Source organism: Centruroides sculpturatus, unplaced genomic scaffold, assembly GCF_000671375.1.
Source record: "Centruroides sculpturatus isolate CEXI.00-Female unplaced genomic scaffold, Cexi_2.0 scaffold31, whole genome shotgun sequence".
NCBI lineage: Eukaryota > Metazoa > Arthropoda > Arachnida > Scorpiones > Buthidae > Centruroides > Centruroides sculpturatus.
The window spans coordinates 680,535-707,734 of NW_019384496.1; the positions used below are offsets into that span (position 1 = coordinate 680,535).

Sequence of the window (27,200 nt, forward strand, 5' to 3'; positions counted from 1 at the left end):
AACTGACTGGTATTTTCTTTTTATTTTTTTCAGCCAGCATTAGACCTATTAGCTATAGTTTGTGTAAAAATAAGTAATTGTAACCTAAGTTTATATGATGAATGTAAAAGAATATAATGTAAATACTGCATATAAGTACTGCTGATTAATCTGTGGGGGGACTTAACTACCTCCTAGCCCCATAGCTAGAGGAATGCTGTTTAGTATAATTTTAAAAAACAATTATATTGAGTATAATGAGATATTAAATAAACTGTAAGAACACATCATATTTTAAATTATAATTCCACATATTATTTTATGTTTCAACCAAACTATAATTTTCTGTACATTGGTTATTCTTTCCCCTTATAAGGATTTTATTAAATCTTACAATAAAAAAAAAATTATAAATATTTAAATGTTTAAGGTTTAAAGTTAATTCTTCTCCATTTACACAAATGCCATATCATACAAATGAAATGGTTTACTTATCATTATCAATCAATTTAAGCTAATTATAGCTGGCAAGATTAGTTAAAAAAGTGTTCTCACATATTTTTAAACTTATAATCTGCTATTCTAAAAAATTAGATTAATAATCTATTATTGTATGTAATAACTAATGATTAAGCAATTTACACATTATAACAAACATGAAAGCATTGAATCTAAAGAGTAACAGTCAGCAGAATTATAAAAACATTATCATAAATGTATATGGTGAACTGTTATTAAGACATCTTTCTTTGACAGTATAATAACAAAAATTCAGATCGCTGAAGAATGAAATTTGTAGCAAGTTAGAGAATTATTTGACAATAATATAAATAACAATATTCTAAACATATTCAAATTAATCTCTTCATTTTTATATTTTTTTCCTTTGATAATTCTTTGCTTCATGGATCTTTATATTTCCAAATCAACTAACAAAATAAGAGCAAAAAAATAATTTTTGCTAATTATCCAGAATTCTATAATACATTTATCTGTTCTAATAAAGCTACCAAATATATAATTTTATAATGCAAATAAATTTTGCCATGAGTCTAGTTGATCAAATACCACAAAAAAATATTTAGTTATAAAATATGCATATAGATTGTTTTGATCCTTCAAATGGTTATATGATATGTAAACAATATACTTGACCTTTCAGTTCTAATGCCTAGCTTAAAATGATAGCTGAAAGGAAAAACCAAAATCAATCCATACAGTTTATTTTAATTTGTATGAGATTTACACTTGTAAATGTGTTATAACAAACATTTCATGAATATTCAAAATATAAAGATGAAAATTTTTGAAGTGATTTATATATAACATTTGACAAAAATATCCACAAACTAGAATATTCTATACCAAATTCTTTTACATGCAATTTTCTCTCTCTCTCTGGTGTTTATGTAGATATTTAATTTATGTATATTGAATTAAAATCTGATTATAATTAGTTTATAAAATATTCATTTTTCTCTAACAAAATTAAAGCAAGAATATGTGATAAAACTGATTTAATCAGATAAAAGTTTTAAATTTTAGAGATTATTTTATTGTAAAGCAAAAAGAATAAAAATTCATTTTTTGGCAAAATTTTGAATAGAAATGAATATTAGTGATTAACATATTTAAAGACTATAATTAGTTCAATGATTATATTTTGAGATTAATAACAAACAATACAAATCGTATAAATTCATTTTTTAAAATGTTTTTTGATTGTTGGTATTAGTGAAATTCATATATCTACAGATTATTATAAGTATTTGTTACAAAAATAAAACTAATTATAGTATAGTTAAGATATGTATTCTTATACTGTATTAGAATTTGTGATTTTAATTATGGTTGGTGTTTTAAATTTATTGATATAAATAATTCCAAAAAGAATCATTTATTAAATATAGAAAACAATAAATCTTCTATATACAGCAAATGCCAGCTTTATGATTAATAAGCTCTTTTTAAATAATGTTAATCATGCCATGTAGATATTAGTACATATCAACTAATATCACTAATTTAATTTTTATATTATTTCATATTAATATAAAAATTTAGTTTATGATAGTAAAGAAAATAATATATGCAAATGAATAAACTATTCCAATATTCAAATTATTTACACATGAGCAAAATATAATTTTTGATAAACTACATACTATAAAACTTATTTAAATGCAAACAAGTGAATACTAAATGTATTTCTATTTGATCCATTGAATTTTCATGAATTATATTAAAAATATCATTAGAAGTGTTTCTCACCAATTAAAGTATTGAAATTTAATTTTAATCATAATAAATAATAAGAAATTTGAAAATAAAAATTATATATAATACTAAAATCATGAAGAAATGATAAAATCAAGACTTAATTTATATTGAACAATGGCAATGAAAATAATAAATCTGTAAAAACAAAATATAAAAAAAAAATAAATGAAAATTATTTGACCTTAATATAGATAGATATCATAAAATTACTAAAAATAAAACTAATGTAAAATGTTTATAATAAATGATAAAATCGGTACTATACAATATTTTGTAAACTTAAGAAACTAAAAATAAAATCACAACCAAAAAAAAGTTTACAATTCATATATATATCTTCAAAACTTTTTAGTAATCTTAGTATATATTTATGCTTGTTTCTTAATTTAGTACAGTATATATCAGTAGTGGCCAAAATTATTGCCTCACTCTTAAAAACCTTCAACGTTATTTTACAATAATATATTTTTTTTAAATAAATACAGTAGAGCGTCGATTTTCTGAATCAATTGGGGACTGGGGTTGTCCGGATAACTGATATTTCGGATAACTGATTTACATACGAAAAAATAGTTTAACGTATCCGATGTCGAAATTTTTCTCCGTTGCGTGTCGCTTCACGTTGAATTTTCGTCGATGTTAAGCCTAACAAAGACTATTGTATCGTTAAAAATTATTTTTTTATTTTGTACAAACAAAATAAATATATTGAAAAATATAAAAATAATAAAAAATTATACTTCAGATGTTAATTTAGTATCAAAAACGTAAAATATTTGAGTAGCCCAAGACATAGCCAAAGATTGAAGCGCCACAGCACTGGCGAAAATTTAAATTTGCCGACTGGAATTCTTTCGGATGATTGACGTTTCAGATGATTGAGTTTCAGAAAATCGATGCTCTACTGTATTACATAATCCAGTTATTGCATTAGTCAACAATAATATACAGTCAACTTGCATTAATACAAATTGCCAGAGGAACAGTAGTTAGTTTGCTTTATTGAAAATTCATATTAATGATTTTCAGAGTCTAGGTCAAGGTTGTATAATTTACAGAGTTAAGGATTAATATTATAATTTAGAGATTTCGATCATCTATTTTGAATTAATTTTCTAAATAAAGTTAAATAAAATTAAATTTATTTACAAAAATAGATTAATGATTGAAATGATTTTCAAGTAAGACCAAATGAGGAAGAGACTGAATTTGCCATTTAAGTTTGGAGCAGTATATTAAAGTGATTAAACAAAGCTAAAAGAAATCTATAATTTTTTTCCTATTGAAGATTGATTGAAAAAGTAGAAAATATTTTTTGTTGCCAAAAGAGTAAAAAAGGAGCTAAATTTAGCACAAAGTAACCAAACCTGGCATCACTGTATGCACTCCCTGATATGCAAAATAGCATGTATCTGTATGGGACTGCATCCATTTAAATGGGTAGACATCCTTAGACTTTAACTCCTATTTTCTGAGTACAGTAGAATGGTCTAATAAAACCAGATGTTTGAACTGCTCCACAATCGGAGGTTGAACCCATCTTTGCTTATTAGGAGAAGAAAATCTATTCTACTCAAAATAGAGCACTTATTACAGTACCACTTTTCTTCTTACACTTTTTGATGTGAATAATAAAATCATTATTGGAAATAGGTTTATTTCTTGGGGGTTGTGAAGATAATTTACAGTTCAGTTTAACAAATTCTGATAAAATTTTTGTTTACTTTATTGCATGAAAATTAACATTAGGACAATAGAGTTTTGCCAGGACAATGGAAAAATTGCTTTAACACAAGAATTCACTTTATTGATGTTCGTTTTAAGGTGAGTCAACTGTATAAAAGACAAGAAATAACAATTTCTATTAAGATTAAGTCATCTATTAATAAATAAAAAGTCTCAGACAGACAAAGGAACATCAAAAACAAATGTTTTATGTTTGGAAAAAGACAATTTTTTTCAAACTGATAATTTAATTTGAAAATCTTACAATGCAGGAACAAATACAAAATGCTTGCAAAAATGCTGTATGTTGACATAATAGGCATTGTAATTCTAAAAAAAAAAAAAACACTGTTTAAAGAAGCATTATAAAGAATTAGATCAACCAAATAATGTGGGAAATTTATTTTTACCATAATATTGACCATTTATATTTTAAATGGGGGCATTTAAAGCCCAGGATTATCTAAATATTCTTAGCAGTCAATTAACAAGAACAATTCAGGATCAATAAATAAAATATTTTTTAATATGATTTTGCCTTGTCAGGAGAACAAAATGTTGAATTTCCCTTATATTATTACATAAATATATCTGTTATACTATTTATACTAAATTTATAAATTTGTCATTATTGTGCTACCAATTAGTACTGTCAATGCAAAAGTAAATGTCTATCATAGCCTGGAAACAAATCTGACCTGAATTCAGTTAAAAATTGATAAAAATTTTTATGGTTTCTATAATTAAAAAAATAAACAGATTATCCAAATCTCCAATAAAATCTAATATTAGTATCACATCATCTTTTCAACAATATTAAATCAAAATTTTTGCACAATATATTGGTTATTTTGACAAAATAAAATTAAAGATGAATTTAATCTGTAAAAACAAAACTCATATTATGAATAATCCATTAAAACATTTTAATACAATTTGTCAAATACTACAAAAAATGCAAAAATTTTGGCCACTAACAAATTTTATATGCAGTAGGATCTGCTTATTGTAATTACTTTGAGACTACCTACACTGATGATGAAAACTGACAGATAACATTGGATAAGTAAATAAGATAACAATTAGTAGAAATTCTGATTTTATTAACAGACATTAGAAAGGACTTGTTACAATAATTAAAAATTATAATTTTTTATATAACTTGAAGATATATTACTGTTATTATTTTATATGTAGTATACATGCATTCATTCATTGTTATTAGAAAGTTATTTTCTTTATTTTTTTGAATTCCATCATAAACAGCACATACAACAATATATAAAATCAGTGAACTTCATTCAAATGCATAAGAGACAAAAAATATAATTAAGCACAGATGGATTTTGAACACAAAGCTTTTTATTGTGTCTTACTACTGGCAGAACCATTAGGAAATTGTATATGGAACAAAAATTGACAAATTAAGAAAATACTAGGCCATGACCAAAATGTCACTTCCAACAAAGGTCATAAAAGGTTGTTCTTGTTAATAATAATTGTTCATGTTCAATCATGTTAATGTTAATAAATCAGTGTCTTCTTTGCATCTATCATGCTAGCCAATTGTCAAGGCATTGAAATAACCAAATTACACAACCTTGAGACCATAATTTTAGCTGAAATTGCAGCATCATTAAAACCTGTGACTTTTGCATCTTGTGAGTGTAACAGGTGGTGGTAAATTTTTGTCCTCCTTTGTTGGCAATATCATCATATTTAATGGTGAAAATTCACTCATTGGACAATAGTAGAAGTATTTGCTTCTAACAACATATTGTGTAACCAAAATGCAGAGTCCATGCTAAATTCTCTCTCTTCACAGATACATTGAGGTAAGCTTGCACTTTACCTTATAGAAACTGTAGTTCAAATTAGTGAATATATCTGCACATTGACACCATGGAGACAGACTTCAGAAGGTATCTTTTGCCCATTGTCTTAGATCTCTAGCTGTTAGAAGCTGGTTTGTGCAAATACGACAACAAAACATACAGCATTCACGTGTTGAGTATCTATTCTCTACCTGCTGCCTTTCAAGGACAACTGGCTCCAGTTAATTTGTATTTGGTGAGCATATCATGAGCTGTTGACTGCATCAATTGGTAGATGCAACTGTACACTTCAAATTCCTGTTTTGTAGTATTGAATGATAATTTGTTGCACAGGATCTGGAGCAGATTTGCCTTGTGCATTTAGGGTTCCACACTATCCCTCAATAAAAAACCTTAATAGCACTATATTTCTAATGGATGCTGCAGTTTGTAAACATTGTTTGATGTTATAGTTGCTTTATTTTAATTTTATGTCACATGAACAACTTTCATTTGTTGCTGATCCATTTTCATATTTGACCATAATCTGTTGTGCTGCACTTTACATATACATTTCACTCTACATATATACATTGCATGTTATAAAGATGTGGTTAAAATCTGTCTCTTTGACTTTTTCATGAATTCAGTTATTTTTCCTCCATTTATAGATTTGAACAAACTTCACTGACTTCAAGGTTGTAATTAAAGTTACAAATTCCAGCAATTTAACTACTGTACTGCAAGTAAATAACGATTAAAATAACTAATCTTTGAAGAACTGGTTAAGGACTAATGATTCACATTGTCGACCAGGTGTTGAAGCTTATAGAACATCAACTCAGACTACATTAAGTTAAAATATAAATAAAGTGAAGTGTCTAGATATTAAAAATTTGGATTCAGCCATCAAAAAATAGATATTAATCCTTTCAATAGTAACTTTCTTGTTGATATTTAAAATAATAATTGACAAGTAGAATATAATTTCATTTTAATGGCTTGAGAAACAACAAATCCATTATTCAGAGAGTAATAATGGATTTTTCTAGTCCCATTCATTGTAAACTTTACATTTTTTTTTTTATGTTTAATTAATGTTTGGATGTTCTCAGGAATTTGTAGAATTTGATGATGCACTTGTTACATCTTGTATATGTACAATTGAATTGTGCTAAGAGAATCACAGCAGACTAATATAATTGAGGAGAAGCCACATGGTAAATATTCTGATGCTAGTTAAGTGTAGTACCAAAATTTAGTGAGAACATAAGTCTTTCCAAGTTGTGAAGATCTTCCTGACAAGTTTCAGCATAAACAAACAGGCTATATATGACATTGCTAATATCAAGTGGCTGTTGTAGGCTATTCAATAGGCAGAAAAGTGGCATCAAAACAAACCAGGATGGACAAGATTTTTAACAAATCATGAAGTCTAATGAGCATACATAATTTGTCTCTTTTTTGCCTACAGTATACAGTGGTACCTCAGGATATGAACGCCCCATCATACGAAATTTTCAGGATACGACACGAAATTCGAACATATTTTTGCTCCACAATATTAACAAAAATTCACCATACAACGTTACATTAGTTCGCAGCACCATTTTTTATTCACTTCTGTTCATCGGTCTCAGTCCGTGCGTTTGCTTCATGGTGGAAGGATCTCGTTCGATAAAGGAAATCTCGAGGTATTATCAGAAAGTGACCGATTTTATTGAAAAGAAACATCCCGAAAAGGTTCACACTGGCCGTATTGCTGCTCAGAGTAATGTCATTTGCCTAAGTCATTTTAGAAACATTTTAAAAAGTAGGCAAAGCCAAACCTCTTTCGATAGATATTTTACCTAGCGACCTCTATCCAGTGAAAGTGCTGGTGGAAGTGAAGGAAAGACGGCAAAAAGCAGTGAATAAAAATTTTAAAAATATATAGGCCTATATATATAAAACAACACTAATTTTTTTAAATCTTTTCTAAGTTATTTTTAAGCTATTGTTACATTATGTTACGTAAGTTAAGTTTTAGTATCATTTCCCTTCTCCCTCTCTTCCGCCACCAGTTTACACCTCCACCGTCGTCTATCCTCAAAGCTAAAGTGCAAATAAAACTACATTTTTTTTATCAATTATTATTCTATTATGGTTATTTATACATTTACAACTAGAAAATGCATTTTTCAGTGTTTTCCTTACTATAGTTATTTTTTTTTAATGTACTACTTAGCTTTAATTTGAGTGTGTTTTTCGTGTTTGAACGAATTATTTAATTTTACATATAATCGTATGGGGAAAAATGATTCACCTTACAACATTTTCATGATACGATCTCAGTTTCGGAATGGATTAATTTCTTATCCTGAGGTACCACTGTATATAGTTTCTATCAGCTTTGTTGCACACATTTATGACATAATATACAATCTTGTAACATAAGTGTTTCTATAGAATAAAGAATAGATATCTGAAGAGACTGAATAATTTCAAGTGCTGATATTTCTTATATGTCGGAAGTTTAAAAAAAGAAAACAAAATTTCAAAAAACATTATCCTGTGTGTACAGGAAATCCGTTGTTTGTGATTTAACAAATTTTTGGAATAATGAATGATTTTTGGCACCTCAAGCGATTCATTAAAATGAGATTCTACTGTGTATTTGAAAGTCAGAGCAAATTGAACATCTGGATGGGATCCAGCCCCAATCAGTCTAGATTTTCAATGCTTCACTATACTGTACTTATGTTTTTGGATGCACTAATCCTGATAACATTAACCAACTGATAACAGCATCTGATTACAATAAGCAGATTTCTTCTGTATATATACAGTACATAAGACTGCCTAGAAAGTAATGTAACAAGTTTTTCTCTCATTGAAAATTTATTTTTTTACTTTCAAATACATATTTCACATTGTCACCTGAATCTTTGGTTACATAAATTATATTACAATGTAAAGTTTACAAATTTGAAAGAAGATTATGTCAGTAAGTTGTGAGAGATCATATCTTAGTGGCGTAGTATGTCTTTATAATTCTCTGTGATTCTGTAGTTATCTATTGCAACCAATTCATCATCTTTAAACTTCTTACCATGAAAAATGCATAGTTGGAAGTGGAAATGCATACTGGAAGATGACGATACTGATAATAGTTGGAAGAAGCAAGCTCAGATTGTAAAGTGGATGAGACAGGATAGTTTACTGAACTTTTGTAATGACTTTTTAGACATATATTTGTGTGAGATTTCATACTGTTGTGGCAAAGAGATATTTATGAAGTCTTTGGACAGACAAATCTACTTGAAATGCTTCTTTAATTTCCTCAGATTCTTCAAAAATTTTACCTAGACAACCAAATTGATTGATTGATCACTTGACAACACATATCAGAATCACTCTTTCATCATCCTAGAATATTGTTGCCATGATCTCAATGGCTATCTTAAACTGTTTCTTCCATTGAAAGATTATAAGATGCTATTTCATGGATTGTCTTTTGTTTCATATCTAAAGTAATGAATTGTGCCTCACCACTCATGACAATGCTAAACAAGAAACTTTCATCATCAAATTTTTAATAAACAAGAAATTCCAAGATAATGATTTTTCTTTGTTCCTTCTGTTTTGAGGAACCCAACGGATATTCAAGTGTATGCTTGAACTTTTTAATGGTTTTATCAATGAATCTCTTAGCAATGCAAAATTTAATGACAAGTTCCATAGTTATGATTTGCCAATCATTATAAACTAGAACGCTGATTCAGTGCAGAGTTGCAAACATCACAATAGCTGACAGACAGCCAGAACATGAAGATCAGAAATTTTTATTCTAACAATGTTAATTACTTTGTAAAGTGGCCCATGGTACTTTTATCCACTGTCCTTTAAAAACATCTGTGATGTTTTTAAGGGTTTTGAATATTCATAATTGTTTGATTCCTATTAAAAAAAACTCAAGTATCAACTCAAAGTGAATAAGCATCATTCACAGATGCTATTTTAAAGATCTTTAATTTTACTATTGTTATCTATCACGAAATGTTGCAAATATGTATATAAATGCAAGATACTTGAAAGTTACAGCATGCAAAATCTTTTTCCCAACTAAATTTAGCTTAGAAACTATATGCACTGTATTACTTTTTGGGCATCCTTTACATGAAAACAAATAAAAGCTTATCAATTTTCTTATATTAAATCATAAGGAAAAAATAAACAAACTTTATTCAAACAACAACTGTACCAAAATTTTAAAATTTTTAATTATTTACTTTAATATTAATTAAATATAATCACAGTAACTAGCACCTACTGTGTATAAAAGAATTTTGAATCAGTTTTCATATTTAAGAAAAGTGTAAGAGATTAAGTATGCAAAACTGTTTACCAAATATATGTAAAATATTTATATAAAAGTTTAAATATCAAAAACAACATTATTAATATTAACATTTAATCATTTTTGCTATATGATTAAGTAGACCATTTGCTAACTGCATATAACTGTCTAAATTAGAAAATATACCAATCCTGAATATATCAATAATAATAGTTCCAAATAAAATGTTATTTTAGAGAGAGATATTATTAACAATGTATTAAAAGTAATCTTTTGTTATTATTGCATATTATCATTATTTGTTAGGCAAATCATCATTTATTGTTAATATAAAAATATATTAATATATTTATGATATACTTAATAAAAAGTGGCATTTTTATCTATTTTATTCCAAATTACATATATAGAATAAATAGCCTGTATTTTGAAGTTTTAAGAATATTGATTTTAAAAAAATATCCATTTTGATAAAATCAATATCCATTTAAAAAAAAAAATATGACGACAGTTTCACAGAGAAACATTCTTCATTCAGACCTGCTTATATTTTAACATTTTCTCTCTGAGAAGACTAAATATGTTGTTTTAATCTAACTGTAAAAAATCCATCTATTCTATATCGGAATTGTCTGGTAAATATTATCACATGTATGACTTGTCATCATTGCAATGATGTAATTTATTGTAGGTAAAGTTAGTATATATCATAAAATAAAACAAACCCAGGTTTGTTTTATTTTTCATATTCATAAATTGATTACTACTAAACAGTACTAATTATAAAAATATAAAAGTTATTTTATATTTATAAAAAACAATGTTTAAAATATTAAAATTAATTATTGCAGAAATTTATTTCAAATTTCTTGATAAAATTAAAATATTCTTTATTAATTTTAAAATGTTAGATGATAGAAATATTTTGAAATATATGAATATTTAACAAATTTAACTTCTAATTTTGAATAATCTAAGAATAACCACAAATACATTTCAAAAGAATGTTTTATTAGCATCTTTTAAACTTAAATTTTTCTTTTACAAATTTACTTTATAACTGAAAATGTTACATAAATATGTGGGAATTAGAAATTCTATTTTCATTCATTATCAGTTATGATGCATAAGCTACAAACTAAAATAAATAATTTTAATCATTACAGTATGATAGAGTTTTTTGCTATTATACTTCATATTTTAACTCTGTTTATATATATACAAAATTGTCATATCTGTGAAAACTTCCTTAACCAATAAGCATATTTAGAATTTTTAAAAATTCCACTAAATATTAATAAGAGATAATCACCATAAAAAATTATACAAAGCACTTTCAGCACCTGTTTACCAATGGTATTGAAGTAGACATCAACACACATGCAGCTCCATCTTTATCATTGGGCCTGTATGCTGGTTTCATTTGATCTGCTTTTTTATCATCTACGTCTTCAACTGGAATTTCTCTTTCATAGCACTTTTTTTGTAATATCTGAGAAATTAATAAATAAGCAATTTTAAGCTTGATTACTATTATTTTACATCACAGTTCTATTTAAACTTTTTAAAATATTAAAAATGAAATTGTTATCAATATATTAGAGTACATAGTAATTTTTCAATTTAAAAATTAACTATCCAACAATATAAAATCATAATTACTCATATGTTAATAATCAAACCATATTTAGATTTGTACTGGGTATAATTATTAAGATACTAAGAATTTGGAATAGAGGTAGACAGTTAAGCTACCATCTAATGTTAAATTTAATCATAGAAATAGATTTGATTTAATTTAGAATATTCTAAATTAATCTGGAAACAGATTAAATGGAAGTCCAGGCAGTATAATTGCTGAAGCATCTACACAGTGGAGTCCAAGCCAATCTTTCATTCCAGAATATTGTAAATTAAAATTTACTTTTTACAAAGATACATTGGAAGTTAGACTAGAAGCAAGCTTAATAATTAATTAGCCATATTATAGTCCAATAACAATCTGGCTATATTGTATGATTATAAAATTATATGCTTCCTCTAATATTTTTCTCCTGATTGAATTCAAAATTTTTAACAGATTAATTATTTCTGAAGAAAATTTACTCAAATCCATTTTTCAGTCAAATTTTATACTCTTTTACAATGAGACATTTTTATAATATATCAAGAGAAAATATTAAAGTATTTTATAATTAAAAATTAAAATCTGGGACTTCCTTTATAAAAAACAAAATTATATTAGTAAGGACTAGTTATAAGTATCCTAGTTCCATTTCTAGATTAATACTGTCAATCCAATATACATTCATTATATAGCATTAAGCAAATTTAAATTTTATCAAAACTCAACTAAACTAAAGATATAGAACTAAGAACTATTTATACATTTTTGTGTCATTATTTGTTAATATCAAAGATTGGAAATAAATTTTCAACAGCTAAAAGTCTCAATTTAGATTTAAAATTCAACTATATTTGAGAGATATCAAAAAGAATTTTAAAAATTTATATATTAAAAATTTTAAACAAACTTAAGCCTATACCATCATTGTATTCTAATTCTGATAATGTTTCATGTTAACTTTGAAACTACATGAATCAAGAGATATCAAATGTAAAGTTCTAATTCATTTCAATAACATTAGTTCTAATTCAAATTTTCAACTCTGCAATTTTAAAAACAATCAAATTATTTTCACTCTATTTTTCTACAACTTTCAATATTTATTTAAATAATGTTTTATTCTTTTTTCATCATTGGTATCTATATTGGCCAATAAATTAATGGAATTGAAAAATTACTGACAATAATATACATGTTTCACTAAAAAATTTATCACTTCCTAGTTAAAATGCCATTAGTTATACTATAGGTTTGGACACAGATCTTTCTCCTCATTCTATTTAATTTCTTGGTCACTAAATTTTAATCTAAAAGGAATCTTTTAGCTACTGATAATTTATTTCAAATTTTATAAATAGGTAATTAATCATTTTATATAAGCAACCAAAAATATATAAAGTATTATTTTTCAGTATTGTTATTTTTAAATTTAATCAAAATCTAACTAATATGTTTAGCATTGTATATTTGAATGTGTGTATGACTGGCAATATCAAAATCAAATAAATAAGTCTGAAACAGCTAAAATTAGTTTCTTTAATATAATTCTGTTCTATATAAACAAAGTCAAAATTTCATTTGAAATTGTTAAATACTCAAAATTACAAAATGTCTAAATGGTTTATAAATTTGTAATTTAATAATAATGCTCTAGTTATTATAAATTTATTAACTGACTGCTTAAAAACAAAATATTTTAAGTGCATAGCATTACCTATAAACAATTTTTAAGATTAAAAGTTAACCAATGTGATCAACAACTGATGTTAAATTTTTCATATTCTGAGGATCCAATTAATATAATTTACTAAATATAGATTGCCAAATAAAATTTATAATTTCTAGTCAGCATCATCCTATTATAATTAAATATCATTTCATGTAAAATAGAATTACATTTACAAGAAAAATATAAAAGGTCATATACAACTAAATTACTTAATGAGATGATCAAAACTACTTTTATAAACATATTCAATATCACTTTTTAGTCTCATTTAAAATTCTCTAATTTGCATATTTTTCTTTCAAATCATAATTCAATTTAATTTTTCTACTTCATTTCAGAATAGAGGAAGAGATTTGTATATATTAAATAGTGTTAAATAAATACTGTCTATTCAAAGAATTTACAAGTTGGTTTTATGCTTGTTCAGGATGAGTTTTTAAAATTATTGAGATTTCTTTTTTTCCTAACTTTTTCTAGTTAGAAAAAAAATATCATCATCAATAATATAGTTTTGAAAAATATGTAGGCTAATTATGTACAAAAATATTTTTAAAGGATTATATTATTTTATATTTTTCAAATCAGTGTTAGCTTTAAATGAATATCTAAAAATGAATGGGGAATGCAATTCTCATGTCTATCTATTTTATAAAAAATGATATTCTCATATAATGAAAAGTAAAAATAATTCATCAAGATAAAAAAGTGAATTAAAATTTTAAAATGTTTAACTTTTTTATTTTTATTTGTAACAATGCTATTGTTTTTTCATTATATTAAAAAAATTTATATATACTGTTTATAAAATTGGTTATTTGAATTACAGTATTTTAAAAAAATCTTATTTACTAGCTAAGGCACCTGGAATTTGCTTAGAGAATATTATGTAGATTCTGTAATTAGATGAAACTTTGTTATGGCTTGATAATGGTATATAACATAAAATGTATTTAGACACAGTATATCCAGTGACAACACAGGAAATCTCTAGTTGAATGGCTACAATATTATATGTGAATGGTCTCCTATAGAAGTTTCAAGTATATATATAGTCAACCCCCCCTATAACATGGGTTCCTATAACTGAAATTCCTATAATGTAGCGAAAAAATTGCAGCAGTATTCCTATAAAGGGACTCATAAAACGTCGTCGCCGACTCGTGTTGCGACAAGATTGGTTGAATCTGGACCAATAGTGGATGAGCAGCCAAACTATTTTCTGCCATCTAGCGCCACGCTACAGAGAGTTTAGGCGAGTAAGTTGAGTTTACTATCGTCTGTACAGTATGTAAATTAGGTACCGTAAGTCTAATACAGCACTAATTTTATACATTTCTTGTGAAAGAAACATTTCTTATTCAACGGCCATAAAAATTATTTCTATTAATGATATCTCCAAAGGTCAACGAATTTTTCACAGAAAAATAATTTATCAGAAAACGTGGCCGCCGTTTGATGCGCTGCTCCGCGACGAAAACAGGCTTAAGCAATGACGACGTCGAACGGTGCACACTCAGTAAGTAATCCTACAATTTTTTGTTTATAGCATAGTTTATACAGATTATTCCCAAAAAATTATAAGTGTTTTGGAAATGTTGAGTCAAATTAGTCTAGAATCGGTTAATTTTATAGAAGAAAACTTTTCAAACAGCCTTTGTCCGTAAACTTCACAGGTGTCGGGCTGTGATTGGCTCATGTATTTAAGGATTCCTACAACGTAAAATTCTTATAAAGTGGAACGTATCTAAGCGCTACAGGGGGGTCTACTGTACTTGTCCCACATATACAATCAAAACCCAAACAGTTAATCTGGCAGTTAACTCAAGTCTGGCCATTTTCTGTGCTATTATCTGGACTATTGATCCAGAGCAAGGGATTTGAGTTCCATTCTGATTTTTTCTTTAAAAAATGTTCTTTTGTGATCTATTATCAAAACAATTCTTTTTGCTTAATTTTTGTAAAAATATTCCTTAATTCTAAGATTCTGTTTTTTCTTTTGGAAAAATAAAATAAAGTTATGTGCAAAATAAGAATCCAATGCCCTTTGCATTACTCAATGATTCAGCCAACTGTACCATTCAGGAACTGAATAATTGAGTAAAATAGTCATCAAATATACTTAATTCACTGTTTAATTAATTTACAACTAATTAATTTTAGTTATACAAAACAGAACTTGAAAAATTAAACTAAACATTTTATCAAACTTAAAAAATTCAGGACAAGTTTTTAAAATTAGCAAAATAAGCTGTGGACAAACCAAAGTTGTATTTCCAGTATTTATGAAGAATGTAATTTATATTTTTACTTAATTTTTGTGAATATAAGTTGATTTATTGATAATTTTATAATTTTTTTTCCAAATTGAATAGATCAATGGTAACCAATAAGAATCAATGTTATTCAATTGTGAAAGCTATCTCAAAGAACCACACTGGTCATAAATATCTTTAGATTATTTAAAATTAAAATTATTAGTTTAATATGTATTTCATATTGTATGATTAAGTTGTATCTATATTCAGTTAAATATTTCTATATATCAGTAACATTGTTTTAAAGTAGTTTATATATTTGAGAAATGTATATGAAATCTCAGACTGGAAAGGTGGCAAGTATTTCTCCATACTGTTTATAACAAAAAAGTAAATAATTCAAAATTGAAAATACTTGGATATCAATCTGCTAATCTTTTATTTTTTAGAGTAATTTATTAGTCAAACTGTTCAAAAACATTTTACTAATAAACTACTGAAAAAAAATAAAAGATTAGCAGACTGACATACTACTTATAACTGTCAAACTTTATATGATATTACTTTGAATAACTGTTATTATGACTACATAATGCATTTTAATTTTTGTTTGAAATCACCAAATTTAAATATGAATCTTAGTGAAACTTGAATTATTTCTTAGACTTAAAACTAGGAATAATCAAAGCTATGGAGTCAGAAACAAATTAATTGCTAGAGGAGTTGGAGTAAGTAAAAATTCACTGACATTGACTCCTGTTTTTTTTTATTATGTACTGTACACTACAGCACTTTATATTAACCTCCTATCCTACATTATAAGAGCATTCTGTAATTCTGGATTAATATAATCAAAGTATATTTTAAATTATTATTTAGAGGCAACAGTTAAAATTAGACCATCTAAAATTCTATGAGTTAGAGTTGGGAGCTTGGTCTACTCCACAGCCCTAGAAATAATGTTACTGCAGTTATTCACAATATAAATAGAACATTAATAAATGAAGAGTACAATGGTTGTTTCATCCATTTTATTTTGAGATTTCTCACAAAAAAATGACTAGTAGACCTTAAGTTTCTGTAGAAGACTCCATTTTGAAACCATAGTGGAAAATGACCCACAAATTTCAAAAGAATGTGTAATTAAAACTGACATTCATCATACAAATGTGTTGCATCTTATTGCTAGTGAGATGAAATACTGGGACAGAGGAATACCTAAAGTAAACCACAACAAACAAGATAGAACATGTGTCCATCACTTCTATTCCAACAAAAGTACATTTTTTAACTAATTTTTCACTTGTGACAAAAAGTAGATAAGGTACTTCAAAGAATTCAATCAATAGCTCAAAAAAATTCCACATCATGTCCCAAAACCTTGCCATCCATGGAAGGTTTTGGAATGCTCTTAGTAAATCGAGTGCAGCATAAATGGTATGGATGAAAAAAATAAATGATTCATAATATGTTCATTTTTATATACTAATACTAACATTAAAACAAAGATACTGTCAAATATTAAACACGTGAAGGAAAAACAAACGAATAAAACTGAAAATTCACTAACACTAATAAATTGGTATAAACCAATCCTACATTGTAAAAACAACAATGAAGCTTTACAAACTTCAATAAAATTCTGCAATACCTTTATACACCATAACTGTTATCAATAAATTTCCACTTATTTAAATATGTGGATTTAGTCTTTAAAAAAAAATATTTTGAGAATGAAAAAATTTCAAAAGCAGAACTTTTTTTTTTTTTAGAATTAGAAGTTATTTTCAAAAATAGTATTTATTTTTTATAATCAAATTCATGGATATAATTTTGATTAAATAAATTATTTTTCTAAAACATGTAGTTTTTAGTTACTACTGTAAAGATCTGCCATTTCATATGTACCAACCAATATAAGGCTTTATTTTTAAATGGATTTTATTTCTTTCTTATTATTTGTTGTCAACAATCAAAATTTCAATTTCAGTATTTTTGGTATGTTATATAAATAATAATAATTAATTTTTTAGCACATATTTCTATGTAACAAATAGCAACAGAAAATAATTACATTATTTTTAATGTTTGGTGGTTAAAAACAATTTTGCAAGATGAATCATCACAGTCTCTATAATGGGTGCCTAAGATCTCATAAAACTGACATTTGTTATATTATGTTAGTCACATACCTATATGTTGCATATTGCTTATGTCTTAAACATATTTCTAGTTGAATCACCATGTAAAATTTTATTTCAAAATTCTAAATAATTTTGAAATGAAGAGAATAAGAAATGAGATCTTAGCAATCAGAATTAGCCATTACTACATACAAAGATGTAGCTAACTACAACAACTTAAAAACCTTTTTCATTTTTCAGGAGTGAAAAAGTCAACTACCTACCATTATTAGAAGATAAATGAAAAACATGAAGTGCTGAACATATGATGTGTGGTCATCTCTTATCTGAAAAACCCAGTATTCAACCTCCCTGAAGTGTTTACACACAACCCAAACTTGTTATATCATCTGCTGCTATTGCAATTGGCATTCCATACCAAACATTGGTTAAAGGTAAACAATTTAGAAATAAAATCTGCAGTTAGAAGTCTTGTACCTCATTACAAGAAAGACTATAAACAACAATGCAAAAATGTCAAAAGATCATTAAAAACAAGCACTGTTAAATTGTGGAAAAATCACTGTGCTGGATGCAAAAGTTACATGCCTTTTGACCCAAGTGAAATGCCTGATAAGAAGTACTACCACTACACTAATAAAACTGACATACCAGACATGAATAAATTCAGAGAATAAATTTAACAAATACTTGGTGTAGCAAGCCATTGATGAAAAAGATACAATGTCATACCCTTACATACCCATTGGTACTACGGACTCTGATACCTAATAACTAAGTGCTGTACAACAAAATGTTAATTTTGTAAAAAAGCAGGAAAATGTGCCACTAATATACTTCAGATACTTTTGAAACCTTTTTTGCACACAGCAAGACAGAATACTTTAGACCAGTGTTTTTCAACCTTCTTGAATACACAACCCCTTTAAAAGTTAAAAAATTCTGGCAACCCCCACGGCCATATTAAAACTATGTCAGTGATTTTAAAAACTACATATTTAATTTTCTTTTTTGTTGAGATTTAAATATCGATCAAAAAACTAATTGTACTGTAAAATAAACAGGCACAGCCTTCTTATTGAAATTGTAGTTTTTTTTATTGTAGTGTAGGACCTACAAATACTTATCTTTTTCTTTTACCCACGACCTACCGTGTATGGCTTTGCGACCCCCCTGGGGTCGCGGCCCACAGGTTGAAAAACACTGCTTTAGACAATCAAAACCTGCTAAAAATGTCAATTCTTTCAAAATAATATGGAAACCAACTGCTAGAAAAGTCAATGATCATGTCTTAACAATTGTAGGAAGTATGTGAAAAAACTTTTTGCAAGATCAGACAAGGAGGAGCTTATATACTATTATGTCTATAAAATTAAAAGTGAATAAAAAGGAACAAAAAATTAATAGGCAATTATAATCATAGGCAAAAGAAAAAACTGAGAATTTTAAGATATCTTGAAAATTTTTAATGTAACTTAGTAAACACACAAAAAAACTAAAATCACATGTAATATGATTGAAATTATTGAAATAAACTACAGTCGAACTTGGTTAATTTGAATTTTTGGATAATTCAAATTTTTCAAATTCATCTTGAGTATCCCATTACATGTAATGTTAAAATTTCCTGTTTAATTCAAAATTTTTTTTTCTAATTTTTCTAATTTGAAGCAGGAGTAGCCTTATATTTCAAAAATTACTACAGTTTTCCCATAGTAGAATATCTATTTTCTTAAAATTCTTGCCTGCCCTGCAGTTGTCCTTTCTCCTTTTGTGTCCTAATTTGTGATTTACTGATAAACTATATACACTACAATGGATAAAAAACAATAGGGGACCTATTGTTGTTAAACATGTAATGTGTTTGAAATTTCTAGAATGTTTGAAATTCCCACCATGTTACATCATGTGCTAGGTTTTAGGTGCTTATCTATAATCATTCATTGCAGTACAGTACATATTGTAGGCCTACTGTTCTGTTCCTTTCATGTACAGTAGTCTGGAATAGCAGTGTAATGTAGCTTAGTTGCATTTTTTTACTGTATTGATGATTATCATGTTAAAGCATAGGTCATATGATAATTCTTTGACTTTATAGGAAAAAGTTGAGGTTTTATTTATTTAATTATAATTATTAATTTACTTAAGAGATGGCACTAACATCTACTTCTAGTGTCAAATTACTTTATACCAATCATTTAATTAGCCATATTATAGCCCAATATTTAGGCAATCGTTTGGTGATTTATCTTATAAAGTTGAGGTAATTAACAAAGTAGAAAAAGGAATAAAAAGAAAGTGTGATATCACCATATCACCACCCTTTGTTGTCAGGTGTTTCTAGTGATTTTTAAGATGGTTACACAATCATGACACAACAGAGTAATTGTCAAAATTAGCATGATATTCTTGCAATTCATACCTTTTAAACATTTCTCTCACCCAACATCATTTTCTCTTTAATATATCTTTCATATTTGTAAGAAATATGCAACAATGATTAAAAACAACATGGAAAGTGTTTTTTTACTGATGATCTTCTCTTGTTTATAAATGATTAGTTGCTCAAAATTCGCAATCACTTTTCACTTTTTGCAGTCTAGATGAGTTTCACTTTCATGTTTTGCGTTTCACTCAGTGTTAAGTTTAACAAGAAAATGTGACAACAAAGTAAATATACTATATCTGTATTGCTTAACAATTATCAATAAAATTAGTTAATTTGTATTTTGGATAATTTGAATTATTTTGCAGTCCTCTTGAACTTCGAATTAACAAAGTTCAACTGTACTTATAACAGTTTAAAATCAGAAATCATTAAAAAATAAATTAAAAAGATTAAATTTTAAATAATTGATAAACTAAGAACTTTTTCTTTGAAAAAATATTAAAATCATCAAATATAATGTATTATCTATATATATAATTTTATAACAAATTGTAAAACAACATATTTAACTACTTACACTTTCTATTGTTTGAAAATCAAACATGTCGTCAATAAATCGAACTCTATCAATCTGTGATACCATAATGAAATATTTAGAATCTTGAGCTCTTGCTCTGCCTTTAGATTGAATATATGATCTAAACTCTTCTGGTCTGTCAAATCTTATTACTAAATTACACTTAGGAACATCTAATCCTTCCTCTACAACAGATGTAGCTATTAAGAGATTATATTCTTTGTTACGAAACTTGTACAAAATTTCTTCCTGTTTATGAAGTGACATTGTAGCGTCTCTTGTTGCACAGTTCCTCTGAATTTGATTGTGGCCATATATAAAATTTGATGAAATAAATTTAAAATCTTCACGTTTCTTACTGATTTCAGTAAGCCATAAATTTAATACATGAGCAGTTATTCTTTCTTTAACAAATACAATACCACACATTTTTTCTGATTTGAGATCCTCTATTTGTTTTTCATTTCTATTTAGCTGAATTTTATTTTCTTGTTCCACTTTTTCTTCACCTGCATCTAACTGGTTATTTATAGATGTATTTAAAAGTCCATTTTGGAAGTTATTTTTATTTTCCATTGGTTCAGGATCCATTGATGGCTTAAAATTTGTTAAGATCTTTAATAACTCTTTTAATTTTGGAGAAGCACTGAGCAGATCATCATTTTCATTTTCTATCAGTTCCTTGAATAATTCAATAACCATATGTAATGTGGTATTAACAATAATAAGCATATTCTTATGTTCCTTAGATTCTATATTATCTATCATATAACTGATTTCTTTCCTAAATAATTCTGCAGTTTGTACAGCACACCAAGGTCCTAAAGTAATGATTACATGTTGAATTTCTAAAAGATATCTTTTTGGCTGTTTACAAGGATCAGGAAGTTTTTCTACAGGCATTTTATCATTTTTGGGACACTTGAAATCCTTAATGAAATCTAAACATTTGTGTAATACATGCATTATATTTTCAAAGTGGATAGAATTATTTTTATAGTCGTCATAAAATGTAAGATGTTCATCTGGTTTAGTTCCATACTTTCCAGCAGTCATTAAATCACTAGCTGTAACAACAGTACTCTTTAATATATCTTCTAGTGTTTTTATTTCCTCTTCAAGTTTTGTTGGTTTACATTTGTTGTTTAGCAGAGAAGCACTAAGTCCTAATATCCTAGGATGTTCTTCATCTTTACATAAATCAAAATACCTCATTACTTCTCGATATGGATGTGCTTTTCGAGCTTTATGACATTCATCTATGATTAATAAATTTATTCTTGATAATGGCAAAAGATTATGGCAAACAATCATTCTGAATATATCAGGTGTCATTACTAGTACATGAACATTTTTTAGTTCATTTGCCCAAAACTCCAATGTACTTTCATGTTTTTCTTGTCTTCCACAATAAGCTCCAACTTTCAAATCTGTATAATCTGATATAACTTGTTTTTGCTGTTTAACCAAAGGAGCTATTAAAAAGAAAAAAAAATTTTAAGTTAAATTTCAATAAAAATATCAAATTTCTTATCAAGCAACAAAAAATTTAATAGTGTAATGATAAATGTTTACATCATAAATTAAATCACTAATATCACACAAAAATAGAATACACTAATATATGCAGACTTAATATTAAAATCTGTATGTGATCCAATCTATAAAAAGGTATCTTAAGTCAGAACACTAAATTTCACTGTAGAGCAAAAAAAAAAAAAAAAAAAAAAAAAAAAAAAAANTCCAGGGGATCTCAAAACAGTCAAGAATTCTAAAAAAAAAATCCGGAGGGTCAAATTTCATTACAGTATAATACTTTCCCGTGTTATGTTATAACAGTCAGGAAAGTAATAAACATTATATTACAAGTAACAAGTCCGAAGTACAAAACATTTGTGCTCTTATAAAAAGTAAAATAAAACTCAAAAAGTTTTATGGAGAACGGAAACAATAAAGCTTGTATATTGTTTGGATGTTTTATAGATCTGATGCTGGAAAGTAGATAAGTAAATTATACTTAATTTCCTAAATGGGTCGTTTATTTTGAAAGTGGACTATGTCCATTTTTCAAAAAAAAATTTAGTCAGCTGTTATAATGTTTACATTTCGACGTTATTTTTCATTCTTTAACAATTTGCAGCGTATTATGTTGGAAATTCATTGAGATTTTGGAAACAGAAAATTAGCTGGTTAATAGAACAATAAAAATTTTATTTTGAAAGTGGCCTAAGTCCATTTTTCAAAGAATCAAAGTAATCTGTTGTAATTTATACAGTTCTACATCATTTTTCATTTTAAACAATTTGCAGCTTATTATATTCAAAATTCATTAATATTTTGGAAACAGAAAATTAGCTGGTTAATAGAACAATAAAAATTTTTATTTTGAATTTCTAAGTCTACTTTGACAAGTTTCAAACTAATATGCAGTATGTTATGCAGTAAAATTTTATTAGTTAATAATTACAATAATAAATCTATTATATATAACATAATTTTACAATAATAACACATTGATGGTGCTGCTCACTACTCCTGTAATCCTAACATCTATAATAATCCTAACAGAAAATTCTTACATCCTAATCTGAATACAAAGATGATTTTTAATTTATACCTGCTTGAATGCAAAGAAAATAAAACAAGCGCTGTTAATGAATGGTTTTATAGAAAAATTTTTAAAGATTTANCATTTTCCAAAAAAATTAAGTCATCCGTTATAATGTTTACACTTCTACGTTATTTTTCATTTTAAACTATTTGCAGTTTATTATATTCAAAATTCATTAATATTTTGGAAACAGAAAATTAGCTGGTTAATAGAATAATAAAAATTTTATTTTGAAAGTGGCCTAAGTCCATTTTTACAAGTTTCAAATTAATATGTAGTATATTATGGAGTTAAATTTTATTAGTTAATAATTAGAATAATAAATCTATTAAATGTAACATAATTTTACAACAATAATGTATCAATGGTGCTACTCTCTACCTCTGGTTATCCTAACACCTACCATAATCCTAACAGAAAATTCTTACATCCTAATCTGAATATAAAGTAGATGTTTTATTTATACTTGCTGGAATGTAAAGAAAATAAAACAAGCACTGTTAATGAGTGGTCTTATAGAAAAATTTTTTTAAAATTTTAATTTACATTTCCACCAGTCATGGAAAGATAGATACATGCCATAAATGTGATCTACTAAACATTAAAATTAAGGCATCAAATAATGGCAAAGAAAAGAAGGCAAAGCTTATGGAAGAACATGAAACTTATTTTAAATGAGCAGAAAATCATTAAATAAGACCAAGATCTAGTATTACATAATCCAGATCACTATTTCACTTTTTCTTTCAACTTGCAAAAAGCACTGTCTTGCCCAAAGTTGACTACTTCAGTTGTATATTATAAGCATAGTATGAATATTTTAAATATGGGTTTTTATAATTTCCATGATAAAAATGTTTGTGTGTATCTCTGGAATGAAAAAATTGCATCCAGAGTGCACAGGAAGTAGCATTATGTATTCTGAAACATCTAAAAAATCTTAGAAATGAAAAACATAGCTTACAGCAATGTGTGTGCAGGACAAAATAGGAATATAAAATTAGCATTAACATGGTTAAAAGTTGTCCAATCTGCCAAACATAAGATAGATGTCATCAACCATAAGTTTCTGTTATCATGGCATTCATTTCTACTGAATGATAGAGATTTCAGAGTTGTAAAAATGACATTAAAAAAAAATAATTTACTGTTTGTCCCCAGGATTATTATGAAGTCATAAAAAATGTTGAAAAAATAAAAACTTTATTTTGAATGAAATGAAACAAGAGGATTTCATTTCAACTAAACCTGTAGAGGGCATGGGTTTTAAAAGATTAAAGAATACTAATGGAGAAATGCTAAGTTGGTTAAAAATATGTTGGATGCATTTTTTTTGAACTGAATCATATAAAATGTTCTGTAGAACATCAATTAATGAGGATACAAAATTTAACCTCTGATGTACTACTGCATCAGGGGAGATCAAGAAATTTTAATAATATTAAATTGACACCACTGTACAATAATGTAAGACCAATTTCAATATCTAAGTACAAAAATATGATGGACTTATTACACTATATACCACCTGCACACCATGATTATTTTAAATCCCTCCCATACATGCAAACTTGAAATGAATAAACTATAAATTACAATATATAATTCCTTGAAAGTGAATAAAAACTGAATATTTTCTATTTATAACACAATATATTGCATTTTTTACTCTTTTGTCAACAAAAAATATTTTCTACTTTTTCAATCAATCTTCAACAGAAAAAAAATTATAGATTTCTTTTAGCTTTGTTTAACCACTTTAATATACTGCTCCAAACTTAAATGGCAAATTCAGTCTCCTCCTCATTTGGTCTTACTTGAAAATCATTTCAATCATTAATTAATCTATTTTTGTATATAAATTTAATTTTATTTAACTTTATTTAGCAAATGAGCAATTATTCGTTGTGACATCATTACAATTGCAATTTTTAATCATATTTTTAATTTATTTAGTTTAAAATATATACTTGCCACCTCAAATTAATACTGTAGTGTCTTGCCCCTGTACATCATACTTTTCCTTTAACAATATATTGGATTGTTTGAAAAGTAAGTTCATTTTTTTCCGTGGAAAAAACAAAATATTTTTATAATAAATACATATATTTTATTGAATTATATATCAACCATTTGGTCAAATACCTGTTGTCATCATTTCTGGTAGTAGCATGATTTCACATTCATAAAAGTTTTGATCATTGCTTACAAAAAACTGATCCAAGTGATTTTTGACATTGTCATTTCACGTAAATGTCTTAGTTAAAAAAATTTGTATAGATCGGAACAAGTACCAATCTGGCGAATATGGTTAGTGTGATAGTACGACCCATCTAAGTTATAACAGTTTCTGACGAGTTACCAAACTTGTGAAATTTGACATTATCATGTAAAACACTACATCTGTTTTGTTGATCAATTCTGGCCGCCTTTTTTGTTTGATGATATTACTCAATTTGTTTACTCGATGGCAGTACACTTTCAAACCAATTGTTAAATTGTTTGGAAAAAGCTCCAAAAAACATTTCCTTAAAATCCCACCAAAGAGAGCATTTCTCTTTAAGAACATCTGGAACCCATATATCGAGCTTTGAAATGAAACCAATTTGTTTCAAGTAATCATAAACAGTTCAATTTGACAAATTTAATCTTTTAGTGATTTCACATGTTGTTATTCAGCAGCTTGCTTCAATCAGTACCTTTATTTTTGTTTTCATTGGCTTCAACTGGCCATCCAGAACATGGTGCATCTTCAATATTGAAATTGCCAGAACGAAATTTTGTAAACCAGTTTTGGCACTGTCGTTCTGTCAATACATCTTCTCCATACACGTCACACAGTTTTTTCTCGCTTGAACAGCATTCTTACCTTTTTAGTAATAAAAGAGCAAAATATGCCGAAGATGCTGCTTTCGATCTTCCATATTTGATGGAACACAAAAAATAAACAATTGCACAAAATCAAACAAAATTTTTTACAAATAAGCCTTAAAATGCCAGCTGTCAAAATATATAATGATAATACGGTTTAGAATGAAAATGGTGAGAAAAATATGACTAATCCCTCTAATGGTAAAAAAAAACAAACTTACTTTCCAAACAACCTAGTTATGCTGGTCATCTATTAATGGCTTTAAGGGGAAAAGTTTTAAATTGAAATAACGTGACTTCCAGTTTGCATCAGAAGTTTGTGTGAGATTCGCAGCAAGTCACTGGGTTAATCCCCAAATGACCACTTATTCTGCAACAGGTTGATAAAACCCAATCTCGGAGTCTGTTGGATGTCTTAGGAGGGCAAATCGAATGGGGAGTGCATCAGTCAGTTGGCAGTTGTCCTTAAATGACAGGAGACAAGTTAACAAAATAAATGAGCATTTATTTGTATAGCTAAGCTAGGATACATAGGTGATAAAAATATATAGGTTAAATGTGGTTAAATACAACTAAGAGTAATGCTGATAACATAAGTACGCTTATGGCGATTTTACAATCTATCCTTCCTCTAAAGGGTTTACTCTAACAACTAGTCCTATATGCATAGAGAGAGAGAGTTCGCAGGTTCAAAATAATTACCTTTTGTCATTCAATCCTACTGATGTTTAGATCTAACATTAAGCAGGCAAACACGAACAGTAACAAAAAAGAACTTTATTAGAAAAGGTTAGAACTGTCACAGACATCCTCGGGCAACACCCGGACAAAATCCAACGAACTTTCGCGCCTTTTCTTTT

General features: G+C 26.9%; 1 protein-coding gene across 1 annotated transcript in view; it reads right to left on the bottom strand.

Annotated features, from left to right (window-relative positions):
- LOC111621944 (endoribonuclease Dicer-like) overlaps positions 1–27,200 on the bottom strand; it is a 132,753-nt gene that overhangs the window by 67,221 nt on the left and 38,332 nt on the right. The window contains exons 4-5 of the mRNA XM_023364196.1: positions 20,859–22,333; positions 11,481–11,629 (exon numbers count right to left, since the gene is read on the bottom strand). Coding sequence (XP_023219964.1) covers positions 11,481–11,629; positions 20,859–22,333 — 1,624 coding nt within the window. The remainder of the gene's footprint in view (positions 1–11,480; positions 11,630–20,858; positions 22,334–27,200) is intronic.